Raw genomic sequence first — 17,343 nt, 5'->3', positions numbered from 1 at the left:
AAAGAAAGAAAGTTCACAACATTTTGATGTGTCTCAGTTGCTGTTCCTTTTCCTCATGGCTCAGGATTTTAATGAGCAAATAGAGCGTGTATATTTGGAATACCAAATTCGTTTACATCCTACCAAGCCCACTCTCTTTTCTCTGATAAGTAATGGTGCTGCCACTATGACACACTTGTGTCATTATCAGTATGTTAAGAGCTTAAAGAAGTGCCTACCCATCATCATGTAATACAGTTTAGTTGCCACTTACGACAGTCCAAAGGCGGATTTGATTAGTGTTTTTGTGTTTATGTTTTGTATCTTAAAGTCATGCTGTCAGCTGTTCCAGGCATAGCCAAGAAGCTCACCACTCTTCCTGTTAACCATCAGTTACTGGCCACAAATACCAAACGTCCGCCACATTCTGTAAAGCCATTTAGCCACAGGGGGATGTTCACATTTTTATTGTGGTATCAAAACACAGTAGTTGCAGACATCTTCGGATGACCTGACTATATAAATACACTGTGATGCTTAGTCCAGTCACATTAAAACCTTTATGACAAGCAATTCCTGTGGTTGTAGCAGTGGTGCGGCTTCTTACACAAAATTCTTACATTTTAGCCATTTTTCAAATTCTTGTTCTGAAGTTAGCTAGGTGAACTCCAGCACTTGTTTAAGGACCAAAGGACTGACTAACAGGAAAATAGGCATCTCTCTCACTGAAATATTATTCAGAGTGGTAATCTTGCTATCAAAACTTTAATAATGCTACAAGCAAGAGGCCGATTTAAAGTTGTTTTTCTTAATGTTATTGTTAGTATTAATATTTTTTCTCATTCGTAGGAAAAAAACACATTTCTGTATTTTTTTCCCTCTCAGAACATGTCCAAAATGAAGAGAACTATGCACAAGTACTAGATAAATTTGGGAGTAATTTCTTAAGTAGAGATAATCCAGATCTGGGCACTGCTTTTGTAAAGTTTTCTACATTGACTAAAGAATTATCAACACTCCTGAAAAATCTGGTAAGGAGTTTCTAATGTTTTGTTTCTTCATAATATTTACATTTTAAACAAGTATTTGCTTTGCTTTCATTTATGTAACAAATTGTCCGCTCTAGAAAAAAATTTCAAATTTTCTGTAGGCAGCAGCATGTGTTTGGTTCTAGCTGCAGATAAAGACAGGGAGAATATATCATTTAATCGATACTACACCATATTTTTGAATTATGGTGAAATATGGTGCTGGAGGAGACTCTTGAGAGTCCCACGGACTGCAAGAAGATCAGACCTATCCATTCTGAAGGAAATCAGCCCTGAGTGTTCACTGGAAGGACAGAGCCTGAAGCTGAGGCTCCAATACTTTGGCCACCTCATGAGAAGAGAAGACTCCCTGGGAAAGACCCTGATGTTGGGCAAGATGGAGGGCACAAGAAGAAGGGGATGACAGAGGACGAGATGGTTGGACAGTGTTCTTGAAGCTACCAACATGAGTTTGACCAAACTGCGGGAGGCAGTGGAAGACAGGAGTGCCTGGCATGCTCTGGTCCATGGGGTCATGAAGAGTCGGACACGACTAAATGACTAAACAACAACAGCAACGCACCATATTTTTAGGCGTGAGATTTTCCTAGCTCTGCAAATGACAAGGAATGTTTTAAACGTGTGCTGCAGGGGTGGCATTCAATGCAGTCTGTGCTTGAATGGAACAGTAAAGGAGCTACTTAATTAAACCATTAAGAGATCATAGACCAATACAGTGTCATCATTGTATGTTTCTGATTTATTCAAACGGCTTTGTAACACTAAAGAAATAGTCAGAAACCTTAAAAGGTCTTACTTCATTTTTAGTGCTTTTTAAAAACACATTTAACAGGGAATTATTTACAATACTAGAGTGGATTGTGATGATTGCTCATGGAACAGAGCTCAGCTGCCTCCTCTCCACCCCCCAAAAAGCTGTTCCTGATTGTTGGAGAAATGTTTGAGAATGGCATGGGATATTGAATAGAGGCTAGAGTGTAGAGTTGACAGAAATCATGGACATGCCTATGGTTCTAGCCCATTGTATATGATTTTTAATGGACACCTCAGTATGCTGTTTTTTGGAGCATATTGCAGAATAGAGAGCTGAAAGGTGTCTTGTTTCTCTTTTTTTGTCTTTGCAAAGCTTAGATCTGTTCACACTTTACTCTCCTAATGAGAGAACAATATGGTTTATGCTTCATCATTAGCCAAGCCTCAGGCTTATGTGCTTTATACCTCTTCTTCAAGAATAACCTTTAAATAGATCTATTTGGATGGTACCTGACATTCCTTCCAACCCGCAGTGTAAAAAGAGAACCTGTTCTTCCTCTAAAAAGGAAAACTTTCTTGTTCTAAAAGAGAGAGAGAGAGGGAGCAGTAAAGCTCAAAACACTTTGAGCCATTTTCAAGAACAAAATGACTTTTTACAAAGCTGTTGGATTTTTTTCCTGGTTTCATGCATTAGTATAGTTTCCCTTTGAGGACCCTGATGATACGAAGCTTGATAAAGGGCTTATTTCAAACAATAATCTAAATTTTTGCAATAGGTGTAAAGGCCACATTAGTAGAAACAAGACATTAATGGATATTTGTAGCTCACTTTAAGCTCATACTTTTAAAAATTGAATAACACTGCTTTTTCTTCTTAGCTTCAAGGATTGAGCCACAATGTCATCTTCACATTGGATTCCCTCTTAAAAGGAGATTTGAAAGGTGTCAAAGGGGTAAGTTTTTTGCTTGAGAACTATAATAGTATTGCTGACTTTGTTGCATGGGCTTTTGCTGCTTTCCCATCAGTGTTCTTGTGGTGACATCATATCTGCATAAAATTCTGTAGAATCAGCTGTAATTGCATGCTTTACATTTCATGCTCCTTCTTCAAAGCTTGAGATATATGTGCCTTAAGATCCATGGGAAAGAAATTCTTAAAGTTATAAAAAGAGAAGCCTTTCTTTCTTTTTAAAAAAGTAAATTATAATCTTGAAAGAATATCTTAAGTATATACATTTTAACATAGCAGTGTCATAAACTTATTTTAAGTGCATTTTCTCTTTCCTAAGGATCTTAAAAAGCCTTTTGACAAAGCCTGGAAGGATTATGAGACCAAATTGTAAGTATTGTTCACTCTGGGTAAACATTTAAGCAGCTTTAAGTGTGTGACCTAATCATTTCTTTCAAGCCTTGAGCTTTTCTGGGGATGTCTGTCACTTTCTTCAGTGTCAATGAATGATATGGAATTATTTAATAGGCACATAGTAAACTTACGCATTTCAGCGATGCTTGGGAATATGTTCTTGTGGATTGACAAACCTGGTTTACTATAGTATATTCCTCGTTTAGTGAATATGCATGCAATAACAAATATTAAAAGAATGCCACTGGCCTCATTCACACTGTGGCTTAGCATTATGTGTGCGCCACACCTCTGTCTTCTTCTTGTAGTGTAAGCATAAGGAAATGGGATGAATTTGCTTCTGCTTTCAGCTTACAGTGATTTGTTATGCCTGAATCAGGAAAACTGCACTTTAAGCTATAGCTTGTCCATACCAGCAAGGTTTGTAAACTATCGTTTGAAGCTGGCTTATTCAGGCAAGTCTTAGTTAAAGCTTTGGTTCATACATAAAGACAAACTGCAGTTAGTTGAAAAAGGATGGATGTTCTTCCTTCCTTCCTTTTTCATTTATTTTGCTGCACTGGAGTAGTGTGGGGAATTGGCTAAGCATGAGATTCATTCAGATATTATTATGTCAGAATTCAGCCACTGAATTCTTTTTTTATGGGGCCCATGATACCTTACCCAGTAGGAATGGGGGCAAGCAGATCACCCACTGGCAATTTGGTATAAATGCAGTCCTCTCGAAACAGAACTTAAAACGATATTTGGTGGGAAATACTGTTGTCACATTCATTGAATGTTGAATTAAGACTAGGGAGACCCAAACTCAAAATTCTTGTTCGGTTACAATATTGCTTAGATGATGCTAGGCCAGTCACACACACTCAAGCCATCATATTTCACAGGATTATTGTGTTGATTTGTGATTTTCTTTGGAGGAGGGGAATTACACATGGTGTCAACTCTTTATGGGAAAATAAATATGTAATCAAATAATTCATTTTTTTTTAAAAAAATCTACTGTTTCCAACAATAGATATATAATTTTATTTGTAATTAGCATAATTGTTAACAGATTTGATATTTCACTGCCTGAAAAGATTACGATGGAAGATTACGGTCAGGAACTTCGTATAACCCAGTTTCATTTGGTTTTGGTGGATTTCAGTTGGACTCCAATATATGTTTTGTGCATTTGCTTTGTGTATTTGTAATACTTGGAAAAGAAATGATACAGCAGCAATCTCTAGTTCTGAGGAACAATTCATAAATTTGTAAAAGTAGCAGCTGATCTAACAACTTACACTTGAGGGAATTCAGCAATGCAGAGACTTGTGGGTCTTTGATAGACTTTGGTGAGTTGCTGGCTGCATCCATACAGTATTGCTGTAAAACTGGAGAAATGGATCAATATGTTGAGCAAAATGCAATGTTTGAAACTGAGTGCTGAACGTATAAAGGTGGAATGTGGATAGAAATAAACTACGAAGAATATCAGTAGTAGTTGAAGGATGTTGTTATGGCAAAGTTTGGTTTCTGTTTTTCACTTTCTGGTTTATTCTGTATGCTTCTTGTTTACTTTGGCTTCCATCCCATGACTCACGTAACAGAAATAATAATTAAGCAAAAAGAAAATGAAAAAGATGTGTTTATTAACACTTTTGAAAGGTGGAGTCATATACAGAGGATAAGAAGATAGGATTTGCAGCCATTCAAGATCACCTCTATAATATTAGTGACAGTTGTGCTAAGTGAATTGAACACTGGTTAAATTTCCTTTCTACATGCTTCAGACAGCTGTCTGATTTATTTTTGTTTTTTAAGTGCAGCATGTACTTCATCCGTTTTGAGTGTTAATTTCTGCCTCTCACTTTTTGAAAAAAGAAAAGAGTATTTAAAAATTGATAGACTGTGCAGGAAAAGTAAGAAGTGACAATGTTTATTAAATGTATGCTTTTGAAATTTCAGCACAAAAATCGAAAAGGAAAAAAGAGAACATGCAAAACAGCATGGGATGATAAGAACTGAGATAACTGGAGCTGAGATAGCAGAAGAAATGGAGAAAGAAAGAAGGCTATTTCAGCTCCAGATGTGTGAAGTAAGTAACAAATTGTTTGAAATGTTTTTATCCAAATTTCTACTGAAATATTCTAAAAGTCCTGTTACAAAATGTTGCTTGGTAAGAAATAGTACATTGGACAACTCAGTGGCATAGCAAATTTTCTTTTCCTATTAATCTGAACATCACATAAAGCTTCATCTAGCCAATTCCATGTTGACTTTCAGGGCTAATTCACACTTAAGGCACCATTCAGTTTTAAGAATGGGTTAGAAATTGTGGAGAGGAAGAGGAAACCAACAGCTTCAAACAATTTGGGGGTGGGGACCATCTGTTTATCATGGTGTTTGTTTTTAATTACTTCTAAATAAATTTTAAGTTTCCTATGCCATACTGATCTATTTTGTATACACTAAAATCTTAATCACTGTATTGGTGGAGTGGTTTCAGATGTTAACTGCAAGGCAACCTCCAAGATAATTGCTGAATTTGTTAAACAGATCTGAAATAGTGCTTTTATTTGAGCACAGCTGAAGCCCCAATATATAATTATCTACTGAGCTTTGGTTTTTCTTTCTACAGTATCTCATTAAGGTTAATGAAATCAAGACAAAAAAAGGTGTGGACCTTCTACAGAATCTTATTAAGTATTATCACGCACAGTGCAAGTAAGTATAATTATTTAGCTAAAACCGATCTTACTTTTCTGACTTGCTTTGGTGTTTTCTGTTGCTATTTTATAGTAGATTTGCAAGATTTTATTTTTCTCCTTAATAAATAAAATTATTTCTACTGCAGTTCAAGCCACCCTTTGTAATAAGTGTGCTCAGTTCTTACTATTACCACATGGAAGTCCAAATTTTATTACCCTTTCAACTGGGATATAAATTAGTTTTAAAATTTGGCCTGTCAGCAGAACATTTGGCATCTCTGTGGATGGAATTTTTCCAGAAAGAGGGAAAGGGCAGCTTAGGAAAAAATCTGGCTTTGTAACAGGGTGTGTGTGTGTGTGTGTGTGTGTGTGTGTGTGTGTGTGTGTGTTTTACCTCTTTTGGCATTTAGAAACCAATATTCCTTGCAGCCTGACTTTCAGAAGGTTGTGAGCTGATGCGTAGAACTGTCTGAGGTCTTTTCAGTGGATGTTTTGCCCCAAGATTCCAGTCCTTTGACATGTGTTTACATCCATTTGGCGATGGGAACAACAGAGCTTTGCATGAATGCAGAAGCCCTCAAGTTCATCAGTTGATTGCTGATTTTTAAAGGGCTGAAAATTGGCCAGTAGGTGAAACTATTCAGCAAGATTCAATCTTTGTTGTATTCCTGCATGAACATATTTACAGTAGGTTGTATCGAATGCTGCATATGTTCTGCTTGTGCAATGAGACTGCCCCTTTCCTCTACAATACCTGCCTCAAAATCTGTTTCAGAGATTCTTCCAACCCCAGAACAGATTTTTTGGGGGGTGGGGCGAGGGGAGGGCTGCAGAGGAGAGGAGGAAGTTTCATTGTGCAAGCAGAAGTCTACGTGAGTGGAACAGCAGTGTTGAATACAGTCCAGTGGGCTCACACATCTGTTATGCTTCTTAATGACCAAAATCAGTGCATCCCTGAATAAAGTGTCTGCTTATATTTGTGAGAAGACTGTAAATGTCAGGTTCTGAAGGAATTCATTATTACAGCTAAATGATATGCAGATGGGGAGAAATGGTCAATAGACGTCAGAAGGGCAGTGGGAAAAGTACTGATTTGCTGATAATCACAAGCATTTTCCATTGTAGTTTCTTCCAGGATGGCTTGAAGACGGCTGATAAACTAAAACAATATATTGAAAAACTGGCTGCTGATTTATATAATGTAAGTCATTCATAAGACAGGAGTATTGCCTGCTTGGATTACTGTTTTTTAAATATTTTTGCTAAAGAAATGGAAAAGCATTTCAGTTTTAGGCACCTTAATATACAAAATAGTTTTTTACAAATCTAGTTTGAGGCAGCAACCTTTCAAACATTTAAATTAGGCTAGTTATTATGTACCCTAATTAGAGTTTTGTGATTAAGCAATCTATATTTTTTCCTAATAAAAACTATGTAATAAATTGGTTAATGATTTCAGTATGAAGTCCAGTAAAATAATTTCCCCTTTGTACCATTATGAGCCACTTCTCACAATATTCGAAAAAGAATATTCTGACTAATGGTTTGAAAAAGCACCATCTTTTAGTAGCTTGGTTCAGTTAGTTTCAATATAGTATAGAAATGAATAAATCTTAACACATGCATATAGACAAAAGCAATGCAAACACACCCTTTTACTTGGAATTTAAAATGGAGCGTCTTGGACCTTTTCAAGAAAAGCTGGACCTAGGATATATTAATATGTATAATAAGCACATTATATATGATGTTCTAAGCTACATCAACAGAAGTATAGTGTCCAGATCAAGGGAAGTAATAGTTCCACTGTATTCTGCCTTAGTCAAACCACAATTGGCATACTGTGTCCAATTCTGGGCACCACAATTTAAGATGAATGTTGACAAACTGGAACATGTGCAGAAGAGGGCAACCAAGATGATCATAGGTCTGAAAACTAAGCCTTATGAGGAGTGCTTGAAGGAGTTTGGTATGGAAAAGAGGAGACTGAGAGGAGATATTATAGCCATCTTCAAATATCTTAAGGGTTGTCCCATGAAGGAGGGAGCAAGCTTGTTTTCTCTGGAGGGTAGGACTCGAACCAATGGCTTCAAGTTGCAAGAAAGGGGATTCCAACTAAACATTCAGAAAAGCTTTCTGACAATAAGGGCTGTTTGGCAGTGGAACAGACTCCCACGAGAGATGGTGGACTCTCCTTCCTTGGCGGTTTCTAAGCAGAGGTTGGATGGCCATCTGTCATGGATGCTTTAGCTAAGATTCCTGCATTGCAGGGGGTTGGACTAGATGACCCTTGGGGTCCCTTCAAACTCTACAATTCTATTTAAAAACTGAAGTAGTGTTTGGTCATTTTACTCTAGATAAAGCAGACACAAGATGAGGAGAAGAAACAGCTCACTGCACTCAGAGACTTGATAAAATCTTCATTACAGCTTGACCAGAAGGAGGTAAGGATCTTAAGCAAACTATTAGTTATGGGCTGAACTTATCTGAGTTTATTAAAAGTGCACAGTTACATGTACATTAAAGTACATAATGCCAGTGTTTGGATGTCCAAACTAACACTCACTCTTTGTTGAGCCAAGTAATACATGAATGAGCTTAGCTTCCTCCTGGGCTCATGTGCCTTCCCTCCTTTTCTCCTCCCAGTCATGCAAGCAAAGGTGTTCAAAAGGTTTTGCTTTTTATAAAGCCCTGTTAGTTTCATCCACATAAGGGGAAATGGTCTATTGCTATGGCTTTTTTAAAAACAAGAACAAAAGGGGAAGGAAAATCTTACTTACAGTAGGTCCCATGCCTTTCAGAAAAATTATTGTAGGCCCAAAAGCTTTCAGAAAATTATAGTTTCAGGGGCATGCTTTTTTATAAACAGTTCTCACATCCAAGAAAAACTGGTGATAATTGTTTATAAAATGTGCCCTTGAAGACTTTTTTTTAAACATGTTGGGCCTACAATACAGTACATTTCTAGTACCTGGAGTGCTCATCCCCTCCCTTCACAACATTTTTATTGCCTGATCAATTGTGCTGTCTCAGTTTTGCGGTGGTTTCAAAGCAAGCCAATTTTAACCCATGTTTTATGATGCTGGCTAACTATGCTTCATGTTAAAAACTTAATCCCTGGTTTGGATGAAATTCAAGCTGAGTTAGCCAAAGTGAAAGCTTCCAAAGTAGTTCTTCTTGGCTGTAGAGGAGGAGAGGGAGGAATGTGTGGACCCAAAAAGAGGATTAGACTCATTCACATAGCACTAAATTATACAGCACTGAATGCACCTAATGTTCTCTCTCAATAAGTGCATGTAGTTCACAGTTGGTATGATGTGGATTTATGATAAGGATCTGCCATGTCTGTTACCCAGTGGATCTTTTTCTGTGTCTGGTGCTTGCTTTGCTTATTAAGTACTGCTCAAAAATAATGTTCAATTCGGTGGAGATTCAATTTTCAGTAGTGGCACTATTTCAGATACTTAATATTCAGAACACATACTCAATACTCAGAAGCCAGAAATGCCCACTGATGAAATCATACAGATTAACTAGTCCAGGAACTTTAGAAAGTCTGTTTCATACACGAGGCCAGCGGTTTCCCCAACTTTCACACACCCCCGCCCCCTCGGACCACTTGAAAATAGCTGAGGGTCTTGGTAGACCACTCAATGATTTTCTGTCTTTTGTACCACTTGCAGTGCACTATCCTGGATGTTGTATACTTTTTAAAATTGTAATTTATTGCTTCTTTTACTTCTTATATATTGTATTTTCTTGTATTACAATGTAAGAAATAAAAGAAGCCAGCAAAATTTAATACAATACAGTGGTACCTTGGTTCTCAAACTGAATCCATTCCGAAAGTCCTTTCGACTTCTAAAAATGTTCGAAAACCAAGGCGCAACTTCCGATTGGCTGCAGGAGCTTCCTGCACTCAAGTGGAAGCCGCAGAAGCAGCGTCAGATGTTCAGCTTCCCAAAAAAGTTCGCAAACCGGAACACTCACATTGCGGCATTTGGGAGCCAAAACGTTCGAGTCACAAGGCGTTTGAGAACCAAGGTACGGATGTAGTTGTGCTGTCTTTCATCTTTAACTACAAATCCCCAGATACACTGCAAACTACATGCAGTGGCGTAGCGTGGGTTGTCAGCACCCGGGGCAAGGCAAGTAATTTGCGCCCCCAACCCGTGGATTTGCGCCCCCTAACCCATGGATTTGCCCTAACCCCAGATGTTGCGCCCGGTGCGGCCAGCCCCCCCTGCACCCCCCACGCTACGCCACTGACTACATGATGAAGCTTGCAGACCAGTGGTGAACCATAGACTCCAGTTTGGGAACTCCTATACTAGGCCATATGACCATGATGTTCAGAAGTGTACCACCAGCTTTGTTACCCAGAAAATCATCCTACACAAATGCCATTTTTAACTGCACATTTTAAAGGCAGCCAAAATGTATTTTGGGTTCTATGCACAAAAAAGTATACTAATTATTCTTGAAGCAGATGGTCTGTTTAATTAACCATAAAGATTACATCTTTGTGAGAAGTTAACAAATGTCCACCTCTCATGTTGAAAAAACGTGAACTTGTATACTTGACATTGGAATTTCATTTTCTCTTATTCTTACCATGTAAAGGAACCACTGTCCCACAGGCTCATCTCAGGGGGTCCAATTGGACCCACAAGGTTGTTTTCCCCAAACCACACCCACCTGCCCTTAGCTGACATCAGTCATGACATCAGTTGGTGGGCATGAGGATGGAGTTAAAATTCTGCTTTGGCTGAACTGAGATCGCATGCATCTAAGGGACGCGGGTGGCGCTGCGGTCTAAATCACTGAGCCTAGGGCTTGCCAATCAGAAGGTCAGCGGTTCAAATCCCCGTAACGGGGTGAGCTCCTGTTGCTCGGTCCCTGCTCCTGCCAACCTAGCAGTTTGAAAGCCTGCCAAAGTGCAATTAGATAAATAGGTACCACTCCGGCGGGAAGGTAAACAGCGTTTCCATGCGCTGCTCTGGTTCGCCAGAAGCGGCTTAGTCATGCTGGCCACATGACCCGGAAGCTGTCTGTGGACAAACGCCGGCTCCCTCGGCCTATAGAGCGAGATGAGCACGCAACCCCAGAGTTATCCATGTCTGGACCTAACGGTCAGGGGTACCTTTACCTTTACCTAAGGTATTAAGATTTAACCCCGCTCATAAACTGATGATCAAGGATTAAATCTTGTTCAGTTTCTAGGATATTGTGCAAACGCTTTCCAGATTCAGGAAAGGGTTTACATGGAAACCGCTGCTAAAAGGAAGGTTTATTCCTTTTGTTTAAGCAGGGGGTTCCAACGCAAACCCCTTTCTTATTCAGGAGGGTATTTCCATTGGAATCTTGCTTAAAATGAAGGGCTGTCAAATGGCTCTGTTGGGAACAGGGATGTGCAGCCCAAACAAATATTTAACTTCCCTCTTGACAGCTGCCAAGCAGGGGTTAAATTCTGTTAAATTCTTCAGGAGGATGGGAGAAAGCTGTGCTTTGCCAACCCTATGATTGGTGCTTCCAGCTGGCTCTTTGGGTGCATTGAAACCCAGCACATGGGATTTTGAGAACTGAGTGGTCCTGGTTATCTTCAAATTTGGCACGTGAGTCTGAGCCTAATGAGGAACTAAATAGTTTCCCCACCCCAACACGGACTGAACTAAGTAAATAACTGTTTTAATTTAGGTTGATTAATAGTCCACAGACCTTTAAATGACAAAACAAAACCTTCACAGATATTTGATTCCATACATTTGAGTGGAAAGAACCCCTAAAATACAGAAAGACCTTCCAACAGAATGATTAAAAGTTAAATATTATGATGGGAGGTAGTCCAACAATATCTGGAGGGTCACAGGTCCCTATCCTTCCCCTAGCTATGTACTATAGCATTGGCAGCTTTATTGCGAATCCTAGTAACATGTATACACACTTTAAAGAACACTAAATTTATTTAGTTAATAGCTAATTAAAATTAGCAACATAAGGGTGAGGTTGTGAGGTTCGTTGCTAAGATTATACACCAGATACTACAGTAGTGTTACAAGTGACCTGTAATAATTGATTGGCATCTGTATGTCAGACAGATTCTTAAAGTATACTTAAATTGGCTTATTTCTTCATAAAAGAGCAGTTAAATTAATAATTAAAAAGAATTATAAATGAATATAATGGATACATTCACATCTGTATTCCGAGTTTCTTAGTAGGATGAATAGGAGGGGTGACCTCAAGATTTTGCTCTGTTTTGTGTGTGTAATTAAAATCTATTTAGATTTTCAGCAGTGGTTGCAACTTTCATGAGAACAAATCGGAGTAAGATATACTTGTTTACAAAAGTATATCATTAGAATGCAGCTATAAAATAAAAAACCAAGCTTGTGATATTTTGTTCAGCAACAGCATTATTGATTGTGCTTCTAAATTATTACCATCATTCTACATTTAATTGTATGTGCTTTCTGCAAACAAAAGAGCAAAATATCAAGCTGGTGAAATATACAAAACATTTCTTGGAAGTATGTTTTCCACATGTATAATTCTCTCTAATTTCATATTAAAATTTGGCATTTAAAAACTATAAAACAATGGCTTAGTTGGAACCTTGTAATCACATTCAAGTACATTTGGAGCCCAGGGAGAAAATTTAATGTAAGGAAACAAACTGCTTTGGGGCAGAGGAGTTGGGCCTTCTATAGAAACACAAAGAGCAAGGGCCATGTTAAAGGAAGTAGGAAAATTGTAGAAGAAAGACTTGGTGTAACCTTAGGGACACTTCACAGTACACTGATGTGTGTGATTCCTAATTGACGTGTTTCAAAATGGAAAGCCTTTTAGTGAGCAAGAAAAATCTGAGTTATAAAATGGCTCACATGAAAAAGGTTAAGCATCTATTCCTCAACCTAGGTGTCTCTTTCTCTCACAGTAGTATTCTGCTGCTTTTCATTTATTTGTTGTTTTTTAAAAAAAGGTCAGGGCTTCATAACAAACATTTGTGTGTATTTTGCCCCTTAATTATTCTTTAAGGTAGTCAACAAATGACTTTACTCATGAGATGTTTGTAAAAAATATCCTGTAATACTGAGCCAGATTTTGCGGAAACTTGGAGAGGCAGTGATCAATTTTAAAGAAACATTTGTTTATCATTTAGCTAGTATTCTTATTATTATTTTTTTAGTGATTAAAGATGTGCATTTTTAAGGAAAGACCTTGTTTGGCATTTTCCCATTAAAATGAATATTTTTTTTCTATACAGTGTTCCATTATGGCTTTAAGATTATGGCATTTATACAGTAATCAGAATAATGGATATTGTCCTGTCAATTTGTAAAGAATTAATTTGGATACCGGTATTAGGTATGGTCTTTTTTAAAAAGAAAAAAAAAAATTAAGTAATATTTATTAAAGTTTTAAAGGTTACAAAAAGAAAAAAAGAAAACACCAAATTAAGCAAAAACAAGACAACACATCACAATAAGGAAAAAGAAAAAAGAAAAAGAAAGAAAAAACAGAAAAATAGAAACAATTAAAAAACACATTGAACCTTCCCATAACTTATCTTTCATTTGCTTGTTTCCTTGACCTCCTCGCACCTCCCTTTTTTGTATTCTAGTTCAGTTAGCTATTTCAGCAAATCCTTTCCATCTTTCCCAGTTTTTGTCCTATAATTTATCTTAATATAATGTAACTTTACTTTCCCTCTTTTCACCAATTAACAGTCTATTTTTACTTAACCCTTTATAACATTTCTGCTAAAGCCACATAACTTCATTCCAACATCCTTCTAACATTCCTTAATTTTACAATGTTTCTGTAAATAAACTTTAAATTTCTTCCAATCTTCTTCCACCGACTCTTCTCCCTGGTCTCGGATTCTGCCAGTCATTTCCGCCAGTTCCATGTAGTCCATCACCTTCATCTGCCATTCTTCCCGGGTGGGTAGATCTTGTGTCTTCCAGTACTTTGCAATAAGTATTCTTGCTGCTGTTGTAGCATACATAAAGAAAGTTCTATCCTTCTTTGGCACCAATTGGCTGACCATGCCCAGGAGAAAGGCCTCTGGTTTCTTCAGAAAGGTATATTTAAATACCTTTTTCATTTCATTATAGATCATCTCCCAGAAAGTCTCAATCCTTGGGCATGTCCACCAAAGGTGTAAGAATGTACCTTCAGTCTCTTTACATTTCCAACATTTATTATCGGGCAAATGATAAATTTTTGCAAGCTTGACTGGTGTCATGTACCACCTGTAGATCATTTTCATTATATTCTCTCTTAAGGCATTACATGCCGTGAACTTCATACCTGTGGTCCATAACTGTTCCCAGTCAGCCATCATAATATTATGTCCAACATCTTGTGCCCATTTGATCATAGCTGATTTCACCGTTTCATCCTGAGTGTTCCATTTCAACAGCAAGTTATACATTCTTGACAAATTCTTAATTTTGGGATCTAACAGTTCTGTTTCCAATTTTGATTTTTCCACCTGGAAGCCAATTTTTTTGTCCAAATTATATGCCTCCATTATTTGGTAATAATGGAGCCAGTCTCGCACTCTATTTTTTAGTTTTTCAAAACTCTGTAGTTTTAATCTATCTCCCTCTTGTTCCAAAATTTCCCAATATTTCGGCCTTTTGGCCTCCATATTGAGCTTTTTCTGAGCCTTCGCTTCCATTGGTGACAACCACCTTGGGGTTTTATTTTCAAGCAAGTCCTTATATCTTATCCAAACATTAAAAAATGCTTTTCTGACAATATGGTTTTTAAACGCTTTATGTGCTTTGACCTTATCATACCACAAATATGCATGCCACCCAAATACATTATTAAAACCTTCTAGGTCCAGCACGTCAGTGTTTTCAAGAAGCAGCCATTCTCTCAGCCAGCAAAAAGCGGCTGATTCATAATAAAGTTTAAAATCTGGCAGGGCAAATCCACCTCTTTCTTTAGCATCAGTTAATATCTTAAATTTTATTCGAGGCTTCTTGCCCTGCCAGACAAAACTAGAGATATCTCTCTGCCACTTCTTGAAACAATCCATTTTATCCAAAATTTGCAATGTTTGAAACAAGAACAGCATCCTTGGCAGTACATTCATTTTTATCACAGCAATTCGGCCTAGCAATGATAGCTTCAGATCTGACCATATTTCTAAATCCTTTTTCACTTCCATCCAACATTTTTCATAGTTATCCTTAAATAAATTCACATTCTTAGCAGTCATATTAACCCCTAGGTATTTCACTTTCTTAACCAGTGTTAATCCTGTCTCCTTCTGAAACCTCTCTCTCTCAGTCACTGTTAGATTTTTCTCTAAAACCTTAGTTTTCATCTTGTTCAACTTAAAACCCGCTACCTGACCAAATTCTTGAATTAGTTCCAGTACTCTTTTAGTACTTGATTCTGGCTCCTGTAGTGTCAATACCAAATCATCGGCAAATGCTTTCAATTTTAAAAAGAAAAATAAACCCCCAAAGCTTTAATCCTAGATTTCTAGTGGATCTTCCTTTGTTGCTTTGCCAGCGTTGTTCATGCCCCTTTTGTAAAAACTCTTTCATCCTATCCCATAAAGCTATTCTTTTCCACCATAAGGACAGAACTCCAATATACGTTATATTGGCTTTGGGGACTGCATGCCAGCAGTGGGTGTGGCCACCCCACATCCTCACATGCACGCACAGACACATCTCAACTGCACCATGGAATCCTGGTTATATGATTGGCACAAGGTCACCCAGTGAACTCTGTGGCCGAGTAGGGATTTGAAAATCTCCCAGGTCCTAGTCTCTAATCACTATACTGGTTCTCAAATATGTGGCCCCCTGGGACTGAACTTCCATCATCCCTGATCATTGACCATGCTGGATGGGGCTGATGGGAGTTGGAATTCAGCAACATCCATTCAGATCCATTTTTAGGTTTGTTTGGTTTTTTTTTTTAAAAAAAAAAGCTTTTGATTGTACGTACAGGTTGCCTTCTGAGACCACCTCAACTCAGTATTGCTCAGTTTTTATAGAAGGCCATAACCCCCCATAAGGAGAACATCAACTGATAGGTTGCAAGCTATATTTTAGAACCTAGTCGTTCACCAAAAGTAAGAATTTGTAAATTAATTCAGATGCTACTTTCCACTTGATATTAAGGAACTTAACCCAGGAAGAGCATGGCATATTAATATCAATCAAAACTTGAAGATGTGGAACCTCTTCGGCTTTGAGCCTTGCTCTGCTAATGGAATTGCAGGTATTAAAACTTGAGGAAGACAGGTGGTAAAATATAGGCTGAATATTTGTAGAAATAATTGTTTCAGATTCACCAGCAGCTTTATAAAAACGCTTTAGCTGCAGAATGGTTATCCTTCGTTGCTTACCAAGCTAGTCCTTCTTTTTCCCTTTTTGTGAGGAGCTGTGAAACATTTGTCCATTACCCAGCAACCATTAGCTATGAAACATCTAAACACAGCTATTTCTTACAGATGCCTATCTGTGCCTTTTCTACAGACTGAAATGTTGGAATAAAGAGACTGCAAAATGCACATGAATATACTCATTTTAACAAATGCTGTCTTAAAATATTCTACTTTTTTCTTCCTATGTTGCCTTTGCCTTTCCTGATCGAAGTCTAGGAGAGTAAGTCAACGCTTTAATGAATCATTGCTTATTGTAGTGAATTTGTACAGCTTTTAGTAGCTGCATTCATTCATTCACCAGCGGTATATGTATATCAATATATGCATACAGGCATGCCCACACTTGTATACATTGGATTTCATTCCACCCCTTCTAAACCATCAGCTAAACCAATTAATATAATTTGGTAAAGCTAGTTAAATAATGAAAATATCTGTATTGCAAATACACTTTGGGTGTATAACTTACTTTATTCTTCTATGTGCAATGTTTCGCCAAACATTTTTATTTTTCCGCAAAAACATTCTGGATTTATTTTTTTAAGTAACACCTTCATCACCTTGGGAAAACATACCATTATCCTTTACATGCTAAAGAAACTGTCCGTGTAAAAAGTTGGGACTGTTGTTCAAAGCAAGATAACTGCGTTTTTGTATAGTGGTTCTATAAATGGAGGGATCAAAATGGTATTAAGAAAAGAGGGCTTGAAAACTAATAAAGAAAAGGAGAAGTATTATTTGTTCCTTTATGTTCTCTCTAGGATTCACAGAGCAGGCAAGGAGGATATAGTATGCACCAGCTTCAGGGAAATAAGGAATACGGCAGTGAGAAGAAGGGTTATCTTTTAAAGAAGAGTGATGGGTAAGTACTTAAGAGCACAGTGTTTGATAAGTGGAATCAGCCAGTGCTGTAAAATGCATGGTGAGTTCTTGCATGAAAAGGGCCCCTGCTGTACCAGCATTAGCCTTCTATTTTAGCTTATGATATTGTGAAACCTTACATTACAGTAATACCTCCGCTAACGTCCGCCTCGTCTAGCATCCATTCCGGCAAACCCGGAAGTACTGGAACGGGTTTGCCGC

At 37.7% G+C, this 17,343-nt stretch overlaps 1 protein-coding gene across 6 annotated transcripts in view; it reads left to right on the top strand.

Annotated features, from left to right (window-relative positions):
* ASAP1 (ArfGAP with SH3 domain, ankyrin repeat and PH domain 1) overlaps positions 1 to 17,343 on the top strand; it is a 146,898-nt gene that overhangs the window by 79,508 nt on the left and 50,047 nt on the right. For all 6 annotated transcript variants that reach the window (XM_083621926.1, XM_083621923.1, XM_083621927.1 and 3 more), the window contains 8 exons: positions 865 to 1,010; positions 2,660 to 2,734; positions 3,071 to 3,120; positions 5,095 to 5,224; positions 5,768 to 5,853; positions 6,963 to 7,038; positions 8,195 to 8,281; positions 17,022 to 17,122. In XM_083621926.1, coding sequence (XP_083478052.1) covers positions 865 to 1,010; positions 2,660 to 2,734; positions 3,071 to 3,120; positions 5,095 to 5,224; positions 5,768 to 5,853; positions 6,963 to 7,038; positions 8,195 to 8,281; positions 17,022 to 17,122 — 751 coding nt within the window. The remainder of the gene's footprint in view (positions 1 to 864; positions 1,011 to 2,659; positions 2,735 to 3,070; positions 3,121 to 5,094; positions 5,225 to 5,767; positions 5,854 to 6,962; positions 7,039 to 8,194; positions 8,282 to 17,021; positions 17,123 to 17,343) is intronic.

This window comes from Podarcis filfolensis (assembly GCF_964270895.1).
Source record: "Podarcis filfolensis genome assembly, chromosome: 7".
NCBI lineage: Eukaryota > Metazoa > Chordata > Lepidosauria > Squamata > Lacertidae > Podarcis > Podarcis filfolensis.
The sequence above is the reverse complement of the archived record's forward strand: the minus strand, read 5'-3'. Positions and strand labels throughout refer to the sequence as shown.